At 55.0% G+C, this 16,497-nt stretch overlaps 1 protein-coding gene across 1 annotated transcript in view; it reads right to left on the minus strand.

The window, feature by feature from the left end:
* The window catches only part of LRP1 (LDL receptor related protein 1), a 79,563-nt gene extending 63,276 nt beyond the window's left edge, over window positions 1–16,287 (minus strand). Inside the window, 7 exon segments of the mRNA XM_032644886.1 lie at window positions 477–740; window positions 861–989; window positions 2,514–2,523; window positions 2,525–2,634; window positions 4,702–4,839; window positions 7,406–7,528; window positions 15,772–16,287. Of these exon segments, the coding sequence (XP_032500777.1) occupies window positions 477–740; window positions 861–989; window positions 2,514–2,523; window positions 2,525–2,634; window positions 4,702–4,839; window positions 7,406–7,528; window positions 15,772–15,838 (841 nt within the window). The 5' untranslated portion in view covers window positions 15,839–16,287.
* Between the last annotated feature and the right edge of the window lie 210 nt (window positions 16,288–16,497).

Consider the following 16,497-nt stretch of genomic DNA (forward strand, 5'->3'; position numbering starts at 1 on the left):
GGAGATTGGACCCAGCCTGGCCGCGGCTCCTCTGCCCTCAGCTACAACTTAGCCAGGCTCCTCTGGTTCCAGGCCTCTTCTTTCCCTTGCTCTGGCTCTCGCTGTGTGGGAAAGCCCCTCTGTGGACTAATCAACACTCCTCTCTCTGAAAAGGGACAGTCCCTGGTCTCTGGAGGTTGACCAGTTATTGCCCCCATCGAGCACTTCTTCTGGGAGGCCCTTCTCTGCCCTGAGCCAGAAATGCAGGAGCCATCAGAGAGTCAGCTCAGAGAGAGGGGAGGAAGCACAGCCATAACTCTGCCCCGGCTCCAAACAAGTGTCATCATGTGAAACCCCCTGCCTCAGCCTCCGTCAGCGGCTTTTGTTTAGGCTCCTGCCCCAGACAGGGGTCATCCCGAATACCCCTCTGACTCTGTCCCAGACAGGCTCTGTCTTGCCCATCTCCCCTGCCCTCCAAGCTGGAACAGGTGACTCACGGTGCAGGCTGAGGGAGATGTTGATGGTGTGCTCATCCACGAAGCCCTTCAGGCCCGGCATGCGGGCACACTTGAGCTGTGTCTGGGCAGCACTGTCCCCAACGTGCACCCAGCACACCGTCTCGTTGGCGTAGCTGAAGTCCATGGCTGTGGTCTGCCGTGTGCTAGTGGGTGTGATGGTAGAGACCTGGGCCCCACTCAGGTATGTAGCCAGGATGTTCTGTGAGTTGGCAATCAGCAGCACAGGGGGTCGGTCTACCGGCTCTGTAGGTGGAGGAGAGAAGGGTCAATGCAGCAAGTGGCCCTGAGACCTCTCTGGCCACTCCCCATCAGGGAACAACACTGAGGGCGCCTAGCTGTACGGCCACAGGTGACCCCACCTACCGTTCTTGGCCTTGCAGGAGCGGTTGTCTGGCTGCAGCAGGTACCCTTCCACGCAGCCGCACGTGAAGGAACCATCTGTGTTGGTGCACAGCTGGCTGCAGGTGCCATAAACCGAGCACTCGTCAAAGTCTGCCGGGAAAAGGAGAGAGCGCCGTCACTTCCAGTGTGCCGAGGGCAGGGAAGGGAGTGCCCTCAGACACCACCAGGGATGTGTCCAAGCCTACGGCTACTTCGGAGGACAGTTTGGCAGAATCTATTACAATAAGAAATGTGGAAACTTTATCACCTAGAGAATCCAGACTTGGAATCTACCCTGGAGAAATATCCACGCACGTGCATATTATCCATTCGCTCAGAAAAGATTTCTTGAGTACCTACTATGTGCCAGGTACTGTTCTAGGCTCAGGGGATACATCAGTGAATAAACAGATTCAAATTGCTGCCCTCATAAAACTTAAATTCCAATAGTAAATGAAATACTGTTCCTACGATAATATGACAAAAAGGTAAATGGCATGTTAGAGGAACTAGTGCAATGGAAAGTGGCTGGTGCTATGGAAAAATATTAAGCAGAGAAAGGGGACAGAGAATGCAGGCGCTGGGGGTGGGATTTTAGGGAGGCAGGGATGGCCTCACTGAGAAGGTGGCATTTGTGCAACGACCCCAGGGAGGTAAATTTAAAACAGAAAAGTTTGCATTGTGTGTAACAGAAGAAACTGGGAACATCTTACGCATCAAAAGGGAGATGGCCAAGCAAACGGTGGTAACAGTCATACATCACAGTGGTTTTTAAAAGAATGAGGTAGATCTCTGCGTATTAACATGGAAAAATCTCTAGAACATACTGGGTGAAAAAATTGAAAAAAGCATATGTACAGTATGATATTTATGTAAAAAAAAAATCACATGCACATAAACAGTACTTTCAATTAGATTCTCCATGAGTACATGTATACATGGACAGAAAAAGGCCTGGTCAGAGAAGTAGCAAACTGGTTAACAGAGTTGACCTCCAGAGAGATGGGGAAGGGACCAGAACTGAAGAGGATTTGTCAAAGGGGACTTTGGTTTTATCTATAATGCTTTAATTTTTTTTTTACAAGAAAACTCACATATGACCTATATAATTTTTTTTTTTGGCTGCACAGCACAGCATGTGGGATCTCAGCTCCCTGACCAGGGATCGAGTGCACGCCCCCTGCACTGGAAGCGTGGAGTCTTAAACCACTGGACCATCAGGGAAGTCCCTGACTCATATAATTTTTTAAGACGACTTTTAAGAAGTCTAGTGGAGGGCTTCCCTGGTGGCGCAGTGGTTGAGAGTTCGCCCTGCCGATGCAGGGGACGCGGGTTCGTGCCCCGGTCCGGGAAGATCCCACATGCCGCGGAGCGGCTGGGCCCGTGAGCCATGGCGCTGAGCCTGCGCGTCCGGAGCCTGTGCTCCGCAACGGGAGAGGCCCACAACAGTGAGAGGCCCGCGTACTGCAAAAAAAAAAGAAGTCTGGTGGAAGCAAGTAGTTAGGGCCCACAGTCCATGCCCTGAGGCTGTAAAGTCTGTAGCCCCGCCTCCTGTCTTGCGCCTTCCATCTGCTTTCTCCTCACCAGCCCGGTCCACTACCCCTCACCTCCAGCACACGCGGTGGGCACACTTACCTTTGCAGGTCCTTGCCGTCTGCCTGAAGTTGAAAGCTGTTGTTGCAGTAGCAGGTGGGCCCGTTGAGTGTAGGGACACAGTGGTGCTGGCAACCCAGATGAGAACACTGTCCTCGCTGCTCTGTGTGGGAGCAGGTGACACATACTCAGGACTCCAGACCTGGCAGCTGTACCCAGACTGCAACCTTCCCCCCAACCCTTCAGAAACCACTTCTGCTGCCTGCAGTGTCAGAGATGAAGGGGCTTACGAAGCATCGACCCTAAAAATATAGTGTCAGTGAGGAAACCGAGACCAAGGTGGGTATAAGACAGGTCCAAGGTCACACAGCCCATTATGATTTAGAACCCACATCTCCCTGCTCTGGCTGCTCTGAACTCCTCTGTCCCCATGGAGAGGGTTCTGGTAGTTTGTTGGGGTCAACAGGAAGTGGGGACAGTGATTCTCATCCCCTTCACATACCTCTTGCCTGCACTGCCCGAGGACTGCAATGTTGGCTTTGGGGCTGAGGGTGAAGAGCTGGCATGGAATTGAGTCTTTCTGTGCAGCACCCTAGCTCTTGTCTAGAAGCACCCCTGCGACCCATCCCTTGAGTCCTAGAGGCCTCAGAGGGAAGGCCCAAGGTCCAGGTAGAGGATAGGAGGAGGAGCAAAACTGGCTCCCCTGGGATCCTTCTCTAATCTTCCTCCTGCCACTGACCCACTTCCACAGGGGAGACAGAAGGGAATGAGACAGGAGGGGGAAGAGGTGGGAGAGCAGCTGCCCCCCCCAGACCAGCGACCCAATTAATGGTCTTGCATGAGGGCCAGGCGGCCTGCACAAAGACCCCTTTGTCCAGCTGCCTCACACCCCTGCTCCCCCCCTCCCACCTAGGAGAGAGCACTGCCTGAGATGCTAAGATGTTTAGAGGCACTAAGCCTGCCAGGAGGAGCTAGGATCGGGAGCCGGGCCCCGGTTCTTCCTTCTCCTCCCCATCTATGCCCGAGAGCCCGAGGGTGCTGCCCTGTCCAGCCTCCCCCCAACACAGGGGGGAAATAGTGTTTGTTCCAGAAAATCTGGAAAAGAGTTTGTCTTCTGGATATGGGGTGGGAGGATGATGAGGTCCAACTTCTGTAATATCAGAGAAGGAAGTCCAAACCCTAGGTTTTCGAGGTTCTTGGTTGTTTTTGATACTGACCAGGTATACAAAATCAAGCAAACTTGAACACACGCCATCCGATAAGATGGGACGTGCGTGGTAATTGAAGTCAGCCCCTAGGCCCACACTCTGCATCCCATTCCAGGAGCTTCAGAGAAAAACATGCAGAATCAACCAAAGGAAAGGATAAAAATCTTCCACAAACTCCCTTGCTCCACACTCCCTGCCCTCAATGAACAGGATCCAGATGTGTCTCTTCCCACAGGCAGATGTTTTCTGACACGCGTTACAGGCACAGGACACGGTCCCCACCCCCCAGGGAAGATTGCCCCACACCCAGGGGCTTGCCCAGGGACTCACAAAGCCAGGCTTCTGCTCCAGGCCCAGACCTTGAGGGCAGTAGGAGAAGTCCCCATTCCCTGACTCACAGGCCTGAGGCCCTGCCTGTCCCCCCTGCCCCCAAAGAATCTCTCCCATTGCTCACGTGGGATCCAGACTCTCCCTGGGTCATGGGGGCCTCCAGGGGGAGAACTGCAGAGCTGGTGACCTGAGCTGCAGGTGGGAAGGAAGTCTGACCTATCATAGTTCCCTGTTCAGCCTGGGTGACTTTCCTATCAAGCAACTTCACAGAGCCTCAAAGATCTGCACTTCCTGGGGGACGCCTTTGGGGCCCTGGAAGTGGAGGCAGGGGGACAAAACTCCAGAACCCCCCGACCCCAGCTTCAATCACAGCATCTGCTCTTCTCTGTTCATACTCATGTAAGAAACAATTTGAAGAAAAGACCCCGCTATTTACAAAAATAAAAAGTACAAAAACGCTGATCTAGTATAAAGCTCTCATTTCACAGGTGGGAAACTGGGGACTGGAGAGGGGTAGTGACATGTCCAAGCACACACAGAGAAGTGCCCGGGGCGCAGGGGAGCAGGACAAGGCCTCATCCCCCACAAAGGTGCGAGGACAGTCCTTGGATGGCGGGCCTCCAAACCTGTCAGGTGCCCACCTGAGAACTCACTGCATCCACCTGGGACAGGAGAGGTGGAAGAGCCCTTACCTCGGCAGTGGGGCCCCTCGTCCGACCCATCTGTGCAGTCCTGGACCCCGTTGCAGAGGCGGGACATGAGAATACACAGCTCGGTGCCCAGGCAATTGTGCTCGTTCGGCTGACATCGCTGGGTCTTACTCTGTGGACCTGGGGGCAGATGGAAAGGCCAGCATGACCGCACTGGCTACAGAGGCTGTCTGCCTAGTTGTTCACTGGGGGAGGGGGTGGGGAACTGAGACTGGGGTTACAGGCACCTGCACTTTTTAGATCTCAGGAGGCCTAGGGCCTGGATAGACTCTTCAACCTCGAGCTCTCCTATGCCATTCCCAACAGCAGCTACACACCTGGGAGCCGCCAGGTGGAGGGGAGAACTAGGTTTTAGCAGAGAGTCCACTCCCCAAATGCCCCACGCTGTGGACCCCAATGCCTCGCATTCTACACTCAGGAGACAAAGTACACCTCCTTCCTATAGCTCCCCAGGTCACAGAGCCTGGGGCTGAGAGCTGGACCAAGTCTTCTAGAACTGCACTTCCCAATATGCAGCATCATACGTGGCTACTGAGCATTTGAAATGTGACGAGTTCCAACTGTAAGTATAAAATGCACGCTGGCAAAAAACAAACAAAAAACAATGGGAGTTCCCTGGTGGTCCAGTGGTTAGGACTTGGTGCTTTCACTACCATGGCCCTGGATTCAATCCCTGGTCGGGGAACTAACATCCCGCAAGCCACATGGCATGGCTGAAAACAAACAAACAAACAAATAAATGAATAAATAAAATAAAATGCACATTGGCTTCTGAAGACTTAATACCACAGCCACAAAAAAGAATGCAAAAGATCTCATTAATACTTTTAAACAAATAATATACTGAAATGATAATAGTTTGGATACATTGGGTAAAATAAAGTTGAAATTCATTTCACCTGATTATTTTTACCTTTTTGAATGGGGCAACTAGAAAATTTCGAAATTGTGTACATGGCTTGCATTATATTTCTGTTGGATGCACTGTTACAGACCCCCAGCCCCAGAGCAGCTTGCCTGATGCAAGGCTTTGGAAACGGTCAAAGGCTGTGGCCCACTGATGATGTCTTGGTACCTCCTTTGTTACCCAAGAAGATGGGCTGGGGGGAGGGCAGGGCAGAGCTCCTGAGGGGATTCTAAGGAGGCCAGGTGACCTAGGACGCTGGCTAAACCGGTGGGCTGGTAGACAGACCACTGCCCATTGGCTCCCAAGCCTGGACAGGGTGTGAGAGAGTGTCTGTATATGAGTGCACCTGTCCGCCTGTGCCTGGTAGGAGTCCACATGCACAGGTGAGGGAGGTGTGTACCGTGGAGCAGAGTGGTGTGGAGTGAGGGTGAATCCATGGCCCTGGATTCAATCCCTGGTCGGGGAACTAACATCCCACAAGCCACATGTGCTAGTGCTTCTGGCCTTGGTATGTGCATTTCCATGTCCTTTTGGGAGTGAGTCTGGGTTTGTGTGTGCGTGTCTGGGAGCATCTGTCTGAGTGCAGGCTGTGTCTCTGCATCCCCATTTCCGAGTGTTGACTCTGCGTTGCTGTGAGAGCATGTCTGTGCCAGCATTTGCCTCTGTCCGTGTGTGTCGGGGAGGGTGCAGGGGAGTGAGTCAGTGCCCGGGAGGGACTGAGCGTGGGTGTGATGGGTCCAGGACTGTGCATGAGTGGGGACAGTGTGGGGATGCGTATAAGGTGGGGTTTACATCAAATTAAAGGGAGGAGGATAAAAAGAGCCAGATCTGGACCTTCCGCGTGGCTTTCTTTATCCCTAACGCCAAGCACTGGGGTCAGAAATGTGGGGCATAAAGACGGCATCAGACAAGAAGATGCTCCAGGCTGAGCCACCCCCCCATACAAACACTTGCAGAATATCCCTGGCTCCCACACCTCCAGGGCAGGGTATGAGGGTGAGGCAGACAGAACTGGTCGCTCCCTTTCTGGCCCTAAAATTACCCCTAATAATTATGGGTGAGGGTGTGGAGATGGGGCTGGGACAGGATAAAGCCGGAGAGAGAACGGAGACAGACCTAGGAACGCAGGATCCCCTAGACCCCAGCCCAGATTAGCCCCACAGAGGAGAGACCCTGCCAGCTGCCCAGGACTCTAGGGTCCCGCCAGAAAGCCCTCCACTCCCCCTCACTGGCAGGGTAAAGCCTGGGTGGGGACCTTTCTCCCATTTTTAAACAGCTGCCTCTGATTACACCACTTACGGAGGGCAGGGGGAGCGGGGGAGGGCGGGAAATGTGCAGGGGTGGGGTTTCTGGGACAGAGACTTAGCAAGGGGCCAGTGGCCTTTGGTCTGGGAGCCTGAGGACAGGAAGGGGACCCAGCAAGACCTGGGGGCACTCATCAAGGATCAGGAGGTTCAGAGGTGGGAAGAAGAGGGATGAGCCAGAAGGGAGGGGAGCCTGGGCCCTCTCCTTCCAGGAAATCTGTCAGCCCAGAGAACACAATCTCTGGCTGGCTTGGGGGTATAGCGGCTGAGGGAGCTCATTTCTGAGCACACCAAGCACCATGCCGGGCTCTTTGAAGAGGGGGAGAGGACAGTTTTAGCTGTGTCATGTACAAACAATCATAGAGCAAGGTCCACGCCAGACTAGAGCTCAACTGTCCTCATCCCAAACTGCCTGGGCCAAAAGGAAAAGGCATAAATCGGTGGTGTGGGGGAGGGATCCAGAAAAGGCACTTACAAATCTCGGGAGCCTCGTCAGATCCGTCGGGGCAGTCCCTCTCACCATCACAGCGCCAGCCCTTTGAGATACAGGTGATCTGGTCTCTGCAGGCAAACTGCTTTGGGCTGCAAGTCTTAGGGACTGGGGTCAAGGGAAGAAAACAGGGGTGTGATTGAGGGATACAGGCCAACTCTATGGCCTTAAGCGCTCTAGGGCTCCTCCTCCTCCCCCAGCATCAGTCTCCATCTGGCCCAGACTCTGACCCACGGTCCATGTGTTGGGGGGGTTGGGCACGTGGCTGGGGTTCACTCCCAGAACACCGCGTACCTGCGACAGTGGGAGGGGAAGGATGCAGGGAGCACGTTTTATTGCCCCCCACTCAGTCCCAAAGACTGCCTGTTCGGTGTGCCCTCCCCCAGCCCTCAGGGTCAAAGCCCTTGCTGTTCTCTGTTACTCTGGTCAGACACCAGCAACCCCATTTTGCTGACTGAGAGTGATGGGGCATTTAGCCATTGGCGTGTTTTCTCTTTATCTTCCTCCCTGTCTCACTAGAGGTCCAGAGCTGGTCTTTTCTAACCTCTCTGCTCCTTCGCCCTCTGGGACACTTTTGGTCCCTGGGACCCATCATCCTGCCCATCTCCAACTCTTAACCACCAGGCCCCCAGATGGGATGTGTGTCTGGGGTGCCCTTGGCACAGTGGTGGCTTGGAGATGGCATCAGCAGAGGAGCCCTGCCTCCACCTGCATTCTCTAAAGACCCAGCCTCCCTTGCTGGTTAGACTTTCAGCAGATGCCCTCAGACGTAAGAAGCACCTAAGATTACCCAGGATGACAGAGTTGGAGAGCTGAGGCAGGGGGATGGCTGGGGTGACCTGTAGGAGCTGGTTTCAGCCCAGCCGACCTGTTAAGGTCCTATATCCGGGACCTCTTTGCCCTAAACCCTCACCCCCACCAGCTTCCCTCTGCTCCTGCCCCATTCTCTTACCTCATTCTCCGGGGATGAATTAAAGACGGTAACGCTAACCCTCATTGTTACCTCAGTATGTGCCAGGAAATGTGGTACACTAGTTCTTTCCACGTATCATCTCATTTAATCCTCTCCACAATATGACAAAGTAGGTACTACTAATACCACCGTTTCCTAGATGAGGAAACCAAGCCTCAGAGAAGGTGGGTTCACACAGCAGGCAAGTGACAAAATCAGGACTCATACCAGTTGAGCTGACTCTAAGCTTTTAACCAACCAGTGCACACCAGTCTCCCCATTCTCATTGAGAGGCTCTCAGGAGTTGTTCCTCCCGATCCCGTCACCATGCCCTCCACGGGAAGGAAAGTACCCCCCTCCTTCACCCCCAGCCAGTCTCCCAGCCCTTCATCGCCTCTTCCTTGGTCTGCGTCAATCCCATTTCTCTTCGGCTGTCGTGCACTGGAAACCAGCTCTGTGCCAGGCACTGCACTAGGCACTGGGGTGCCAGGGAGGGGCGAGATGGCCCCTCAGGAGCCACAGCACCCTGGGAAGACGGCAGGGCAGAGTGAGCTCAGGGCTGGGACAGAGCAGAAGGAAAGTATGTCAGGGCTCTGAGCAGGGAGGGATGGAGTGTGAGGGGAGCCACACTGAGAAGACGTCCTCCCTCCCTAAGCCCCATCTCTGGCAGAGGGGACAGCACTCAGGCCCCTGGCCAGGATGAGAGCCGAGTTCAGGAAACACATCAAGGATGGCCTGGCTAGGCCCCCGGCCCCGGGGTCCCCCTCCCCTCCCCCCCCACCCTGAGCAGGGAATAAAGGCCCCTTGAGGAGGTGGATAATGCTGAGTTCATCGCCCCACTGGGCCAGCTGTGAGGTCTTCCCGGGAAACAGCCCGCCAGCCTAGTTAGCATGCCAGAGAACGGTCCTCTTCCCCTGGCCAGCCGAGACCGGCTGGTGGCGGGGCGGGTAGAGGGGGCTGGAAGGGGACTCAGAGGCAGATGGGCTGTTTGGAGCCCAGAAAGGCCCCCATGCCACCCCTGCCTCCACCTGGACTTTTAGTCCACACCCCCTCTCCTCCCCAGGGTAGAACTCACAGCCCAGGCCTGAGGTCACCGGTTGGTCACTCCAATCTCCCCTCCATTCCGAGTCCCAGCCATGATCCCCTCCTCCTTTGGCCCTCACTTTGTCCCCCGCGCTGTCCCCCACCCCCATTTTTGGCCTGAACTCGACAGAGGAAACAGCAGCTGGCAAACTCCGAAAGCTGGAATGAGAGAGATTCACAAACCAGATGTGCTCTCGCGGAGGGAAGGGAGAGGGGGATGGGAGTGAAAGGAAGAGGAGCGCTCAGGGCCCCCGTCCCACAGCAGCATCCCTTTGGGCCGGGGCAGGGGGACTGGAGGTGCACGTCTCCCACAGGTCAGGGCTGCACAAGGATCTCGAGAGATGTGAAAGAACTTCCTTTCCATCAGGGACGGTGGAGAAAGCCCTAGGAATCTCAAGTGTGAAGGCTGAGGCCTGTCTGTGATTTCCTTCAGGGGGAAGAGGGGAGGAAAGAAACAAATAACCTACTTCGGGGCAGTCTACACAGCCAAGGGAAGCCTCACTTGGAGGCAGAGGGAGCTGCAGTGCGGTGGGGTAGGAAACTTGTAATCTGCTTAGAGCCAGCAGCCAACCCCACTGCCCTCAGCTGCGCCTTCCACATCTGATGCCAGCACCCAGGAAACCCACCTCTGTGGCCTTAGCTGAGGGAACAACACGGCCCTAAGTTCAGGAGTAACTAGTGGCCTCCCCTGCCTCCTGCCCCTCATGAGACTTGGGGCTTTATACGGATATGAACTAACATTTTTCAACATGGTCACTCTGTGTCAGCCACTGAGCTGAAACACTTTGTACACATTAACTCATTTAGATCCTCAAACCCTGTGACACGGGTACTGTTGCAATCCCCATCATACAGATGAGGGAACTGAGGTACAGAGCGATTAGTGACTGAACCGGCAGTTCCTCACTGGCCACGATGATGGAGCCACATGAAGAAGGATGAAGAAGGGAAACGGCAGGGTCCTCTGGCGCTGGGAGTGGGGACAGGGATTACAGGAGGTCGCAGTGGCCTTCAGGGCTCCTCAGAGAGGAGGGGAGAAGGTGGAGAAGATGGAAAGGGACAAGAACGGGACAGAAGAGGGAAGAGAGAAGGGAGAAGAAGGAGAGGACTACGGAGGGAGAGCGAGCGAGGTTGCAGAGAGAACGCCAGGACACAGGGGCCGTCTGTTCTCAGCTTTGCCCAGAGATGAATGTGACCGCCATGCTAACTCTGGCCAACACCCCTGCCCCCCCTCAAACCCAGGCACCCAGCCCAGCCATGGCCCCCAGGGCCACCAAGATGGAGCCAGAACAGGAGGTGTAGGGTTGGGTGTGCATCCAGACACAACACGGACCCCGCTGCCCTGCTTAAGCCTTGGCTGTCGTCCTGTCCCATTCTGGGACCTTGGGGGCAGGGTGGGGAAGGGCGGTGAGAGGGCCTGACCAGAGTAGAGAGAGTGACAGGGAAGTACAGCCCTGAGGGAGTCTTCTCCAGAGAAGGGGACCCATCTGTTGATCCCCTTGGGAGCAGAGATGGAGAGGAAGAGAGATGGTGAGATTTCCTAAAGACCCAGGAGACCTGAGACAGGGTAAGCATGAAAGAGACCCCTGAGACCCTTTTCAAGAGCAGACACAGCAGAGGGAGAGATAGGCTGTGTATCAGGGGATGTTTTCTAAAAGGAGACACATGATATATCTAAGGGAACAGAGGAGCCAGGGGGTGGCCAGCGGGTGGGGGACAGAGCCTGCAGGAATCTAAACTTTCAAACATATGGGGGTGGGACAGCAGGGGCCTCCCAGACCCTAACCAAGAGCTTTTCACTGAATTTTATGTATTTTGGGTGTTACCCGGTGGCTCCTTCCCCGCAGCTCAACGAGGCTCAGACACATTTTTGTCATTCCTGAGTCTGGGCCTCTGCTTTGCGGCCTGGACAGACAGACAGGATGGCTTGGGCTGCTGGGGGAGGGGAAGGGTCTCCCCCTCCATCCTGAGTCAATATTGATTCAGCAGGACATTAGCCTGACCTCCCCACCATCTTTTCCTTTCCCCACAAGTAAAATCAGACCCTTTGAATGTCTCCAGAGGTCCGCATATCTCTCACCAGGCCTTTAGAAGGCCTTCCCACCTACCCCCCAACACACACACACAGCTTATGCGCTGCAGAAGGAAAAGCTCTAAGCTCCTGACCCATTCCTCACACCTTTCTCCAGTTCTCAGGTTATGAGGAAGTTCTGCCAGAAGTCTAACCTCCCTCCTCCTTTCTGAATTATCGGCACTCCCTCTCTTACTCAACCCACAAAGGGTATCAAGTTCCCTTCTTCCAGAAACATTCTCTCCAAAATTAGTGGAGGGGGAAGAAGAGAGAGGAACTTGGAGGAAAGTGGAGGGAGAACTTTCACTGCCGAACTGGATACTCCAAGCTTGGCCTGGGAGGGGAAGAATAACTCCAAAATGGCGAGCACGTGGGAAAGCCCAGGAGAGACTTCTGCTCCCAGGTAGCTTTCAAGATACCAAGAGGCCTGGATGGAGGTGGATGGAGACAGACAGAGACAAAGCAAGATACAGAGACTGAGAGAGACAGGACAAAGAATGTCACAAAGGATGAGGTAAGAGAGATGAGAGGATGAGAGACAGAGGTTCTTTGAGGCCAAGAGAGCACACACCAATGATACACAGACAGAGGCAAAAACCAGGGAAGGGGTCTCAGCTGAGAGGTTGCCAAGACAACGACACAGTTGTCTTGGGATGACCCCCGGAGAAGAACATCCCTGAAACTCAGGGTGGGGAAGCATATACCTTGACTTGGACAAGAGAGTCTCTGCCCTAGCAGTACCTGACCCAAGGGAGACTCAGAATAGGGGCCGCTGCCTCCCACAGAATTGGGAGGGTGGGAGGAAGGAAGACTGAAGCTCTTCAACAGGGAAGCCAAGGCCTCCAGGAGATTCTCATCTTCCCTGGGGGTGCAAGAGGGATAAATACCTCCCCTCACTGTCCCTCACCTCTTTCTCAGGGAGGTTTTACACTGGGGCCTGGGGCCACCGCACCGGAAGCAATCCGGAGCCAACTGCTTCCTTCTCCAAACAATGCAGGATCCTGCTAACCAGGCTGAAATCTGGGACTGAACACAGGGGCATGGGTCTAGGTTCTTCAAACACCCACACCCAGCACCCAGCTCCACCAGGTCAGGGACAGCTTGCATGGTCCCACTCAACTGCATTCAGATTCCCAAAGGGCGAGGAGCCCCCATCCGGAGTTGGAGGACTTGAATGCTGGAGAGTTCATAGAGGGTTGGGGAGGGGGGCGGTGCCCTGAGAGGAAACTACTGAGGGGAATAAACCTTAGGTTTGGGGTTTTGATATGCAAAGGCTAAGACTACAGCAAGAGGAAAGAAAGTTAGACTTGGTAACGAAGGGCTTCCCAAAGGTAAGGAAGGGCTTCCCAAAGGTAAGGAAGGAGTTTTGTAAAGTTCCGGGGATTTGGACAGGATCTGGCTCTGGCCAGAGCCCCTGCTGACGTCCTTAAGAGGCCCAGTGATGGGGAGTGGTTGGGGGCAAAAAAATATAGAGAAAATGGAGGAAGGGGGAGCAAGATTAGGAGAAAAGGAAGTCTTGAGAAGCAGCCTCAAACATCAAAATATCCCTCCATCCCCAAATCAACATCCCACACATCCCTGGTTTGAAAGACGAGGGTGAGGGGAGATGTCCAAGATCTGAGTCTGACCAGGGGAGAAAGGAGTTTGGAACCATCTCTCAGAGAGCCAGAAGGCAAACAACTCAGTCTCATAACTCACTTAACTGTCCAGCTTGTCTGATAAATGGTAATACACTGGCTCGAGGGGGTACGTGGAGATGGGTAGGAGAGAGGGAGGCAGCCAGCCCTCTCCACTACAAAATGTTCCTAATCTCAGCAGGAACCTCAATAACTCCTCTTCCCATTCCCCATTCCATCTGTTTCTCCATCCTCCCAGGTAGCAAGTATACTCAATTCTGTCTACTAGCAGGGAGTGACATTGCTCCCCAAAGAGAAGGGGACCCTGGGGATTGGGTTCAGGCATAGCAGGGAAGGCAGAAATGGTAGAGAAGGACCCTAGGGCTGCTCCCCTGGAGGGAAAGCAGCAAGGTCTGTGATAGCAGCAGAAAGGAAGGTTAGACATTGAGTCAGGTAAGCTGGAGCCAGGACGTGTCCTTCTCCAGAAAACGAAGGAGAAAGTTCCGTGTCTGTGGGCCTGAGACATGAGGGCAGGGGTGGGGATAGAGGAATCCGTAGGCTGTCCTGGACAACATCGGCCCTACAGGTCTGTGCAGTTTCCCCTTCCCACTCCCCAGAATGGGGTAGAACCGATGATTCACTATTCCCATTCTTAAGGTGAGCACAGTATGGGTGTTTGGGGAGGGGTCCTCTCTCCAGGACTTTGGATAGAGTTTGGTTTGAGCTGGGGTTACAGCTGTGGACTGGGTGGAAACTTACAAAAGCGTGGGAGACCATTAAGGAAAACACATCCAGTCTCCCTCTTCCACTCACCACCCACCAACTTGGTGTGGCAGATAGAACCGCTTTGGAACCCTGGGGGTGAAGCTCCCTGGGGCCATTCCTGACCAGGCCGGGGACTTTTTCTGCTCTCCACAGAGACCCCCCTTTTCCCTCTGCCTTCCATCGTGGGGCTCTTGATGGGTCACTCTCAAAATTTTTTTCTATCCCTCCCAGAAGTTGCTGTACCCAAATCTCTCTGCCTCAGTTTCCCCTCTCACTTCACAGGGCTGAGAACAAGAGGAAACAACACGCATAACTGAGGAAGTCATGGGCAAGGGCTGGTCTGAAGGGTATTCAGGGCAGAGCCTCTTTCCTCCTCTTGGGCAGATAATTGATGTGGGGTGGGAGGTAGGGGGACAGAGTCCCCAAGACGGCATAACTGGGAGCTACTGAATATATTGTCTTTCTGGGCACAGCTACTTCCTGACCCCTTAACCTCCCTCCCCCCACTGAAGCAAGTTGTGGGGAGGGGAAGAGAGAGAGAGAGAGAGATAGTCTGGTTTCAGAGAAAAACTTTCCCAATCACAATCTGGCAAAATTTAGAAGATGGAGGAGGGGTGCATGATGGTATTGGGTCCAGATTTTTCCCTGGATGAGAGGACTAAAATGACGGGAAGGGATGAGATCCCACCCCTTCCAAATCAGGGGCCCAGCCCAGCCCAACCCCATGACCCCAGCTCAAAGCTTGAGCAAGACTTGAACCAGTGACTCACAAGTAAGAGGGAAAATCGCTGACATTAAAGAAAGGCAAGAGGGCCCCCCATTTCTCCAAAAGGACACGGCTCTAGCCCAAACCTAACTGCAGACTACAAAGTGTGTGCGTATGAGGGGAGGAGGGGAAATGCTGGAGAGAAACAAACACATCTACCAAAGGAGCAGGGAATTAGGGGGTGGGGGCATAGCCATAACCCCATCCAGCCTCCAACTCTCCTTCCAGTACAAACTGTGATCAGACCAGAAGTCAGGGAGAAAGCAGCCTTCCTCCACCCTCCCACCTCAGCATTCCAGGCCATTCTCCAGTCCCCTTCCCCAATGATGACATCTAACGTTTTTCATCTCAAAGCTCCCAGGAATTAAGAAGGAAAATTCAAAGTCATATAGCTTCGCCTTCCCCCACCCGCTACACCCCCCAACACAGCCCTTTCCAGGCTACTGACAGAGGCCCTGAGAGGGGGAAGTGCTCATTTCGGAACCCAGGCTGGCAGCCCGCTGGATCCTGGACCCAGGCCTTCAAGCCCGGTCTCCAAGGGCCCAGATTCCACACCCAAGCAGGGGGCCCTCCCGTGGCCCTCTCTCTCCCCACCACAGCCATCCCCCCTGTCCTGCCTGCCCTCTGCGCAGCGGGGCACCCCTGACCCGGCTACCCTTCCAGATGCAGAGGCCACTGCAAAAGGACCCCCGCCCCCTTTTGCAGCCAGTAAACAGCAAATCCGGATTCCTTTACAATTCATATGTGTTGTGTGGGGGGGTGGAGGATGTAGGGGAGGCAGAGGCCCTCCCCCACCAGAGATAGGAAAAGAAGGCCTCTAGATGTCAGGATCAGAAAAAAGGGGATCCCTCCTCTCCCTTCCCAGGCCTCTGGTCTTTGTTTGGGCTGGGGGGGTCCCAGAAGCATCATTTGCCCGGGGCCCCTATCCTCCAAATTGGACCCCCATCCCCACCCCCAGTCAGGCCGCTGCTGTGTCAGCTGGACTGGGATAACAAAAGGCACCCCCTCCCGCGTCTCCCTTTCCCATCCGAACGCAGGAGTGGGGGCTGGGGAGTGGGTGTCCCCAGGGGTCCAAGGGGGCCGCGGAATCTCACTCACCATCGACAGCGGCCGCGACCAGAGCTGAGAGCAGGGGCAGCAACAGCAGCAGCGGCGGGGTCAGCATGGTGTGGGCTGATGCAAGCAGCAGCCCCCTGCCCTCTGGTCCTGTTACTTTTCGCCGTCGCCGCCCCCCCCAATTGGGGGGTCCCCCCTTTTCCTCCTTCCTCCCTTCTCCTCCTCTATTCTTATCCTATCCTTCAGCAAAGCTCACCAGGGGTCTGGGTGAAGAGGTAGAGTTCGGAGCCCCTTGGGGAGGGCCTGCAGACGGGGGTGCACCCTCTGCCCCCAAATCCAAACCCTTCACCCCCGGCTTTCCTCTTCGTTCCTCTTTTTCCCCCTCCCGGGCGAAGCTCACAGCCCCATCTCCGAGCCGCCTCCGGCTGCAAAAATGCACAATTGGGAGGAGGCGGGGTGGGGGAGTGGGGGGCGTGGACCGGGTGGGGGAGCCTTCGGAAGGGGCCTGATGGAGCTATGGGGTCTCCCCTCGTTTCCGCCTCCTCAGTGCACGGGCCTGGAGCTCGCACCACTGTTCCCCGGACTGAGGTGCCGCGGGTCGGGCTGAGGCGGGGGGGGGGAGAGGGAGGGGACCGGGAGAGGAGGGAGGGAGAGAAGGGGCGGGGAAAGAAAAAAAGGGGGGGGGGGAGAAAGAGCTACGCGGCAATCCTGTGAGTGCGCATGCGCCGATTTGGCGCGCTGCCCTGGGGAGGGGGAGTCAGAGCGGCG

Source organism: Phocoena sinus, chromosome 10 (assembly GCF_008692025.1).
Source record: "Phocoena sinus isolate mPhoSin1 chromosome 10, mPhoSin1.pri, whole genome shotgun sequence".
NCBI lineage: Eukaryota > Metazoa > Chordata > Mammalia > Artiodactyla > Phocoenidae > Phocoena > Phocoena sinus.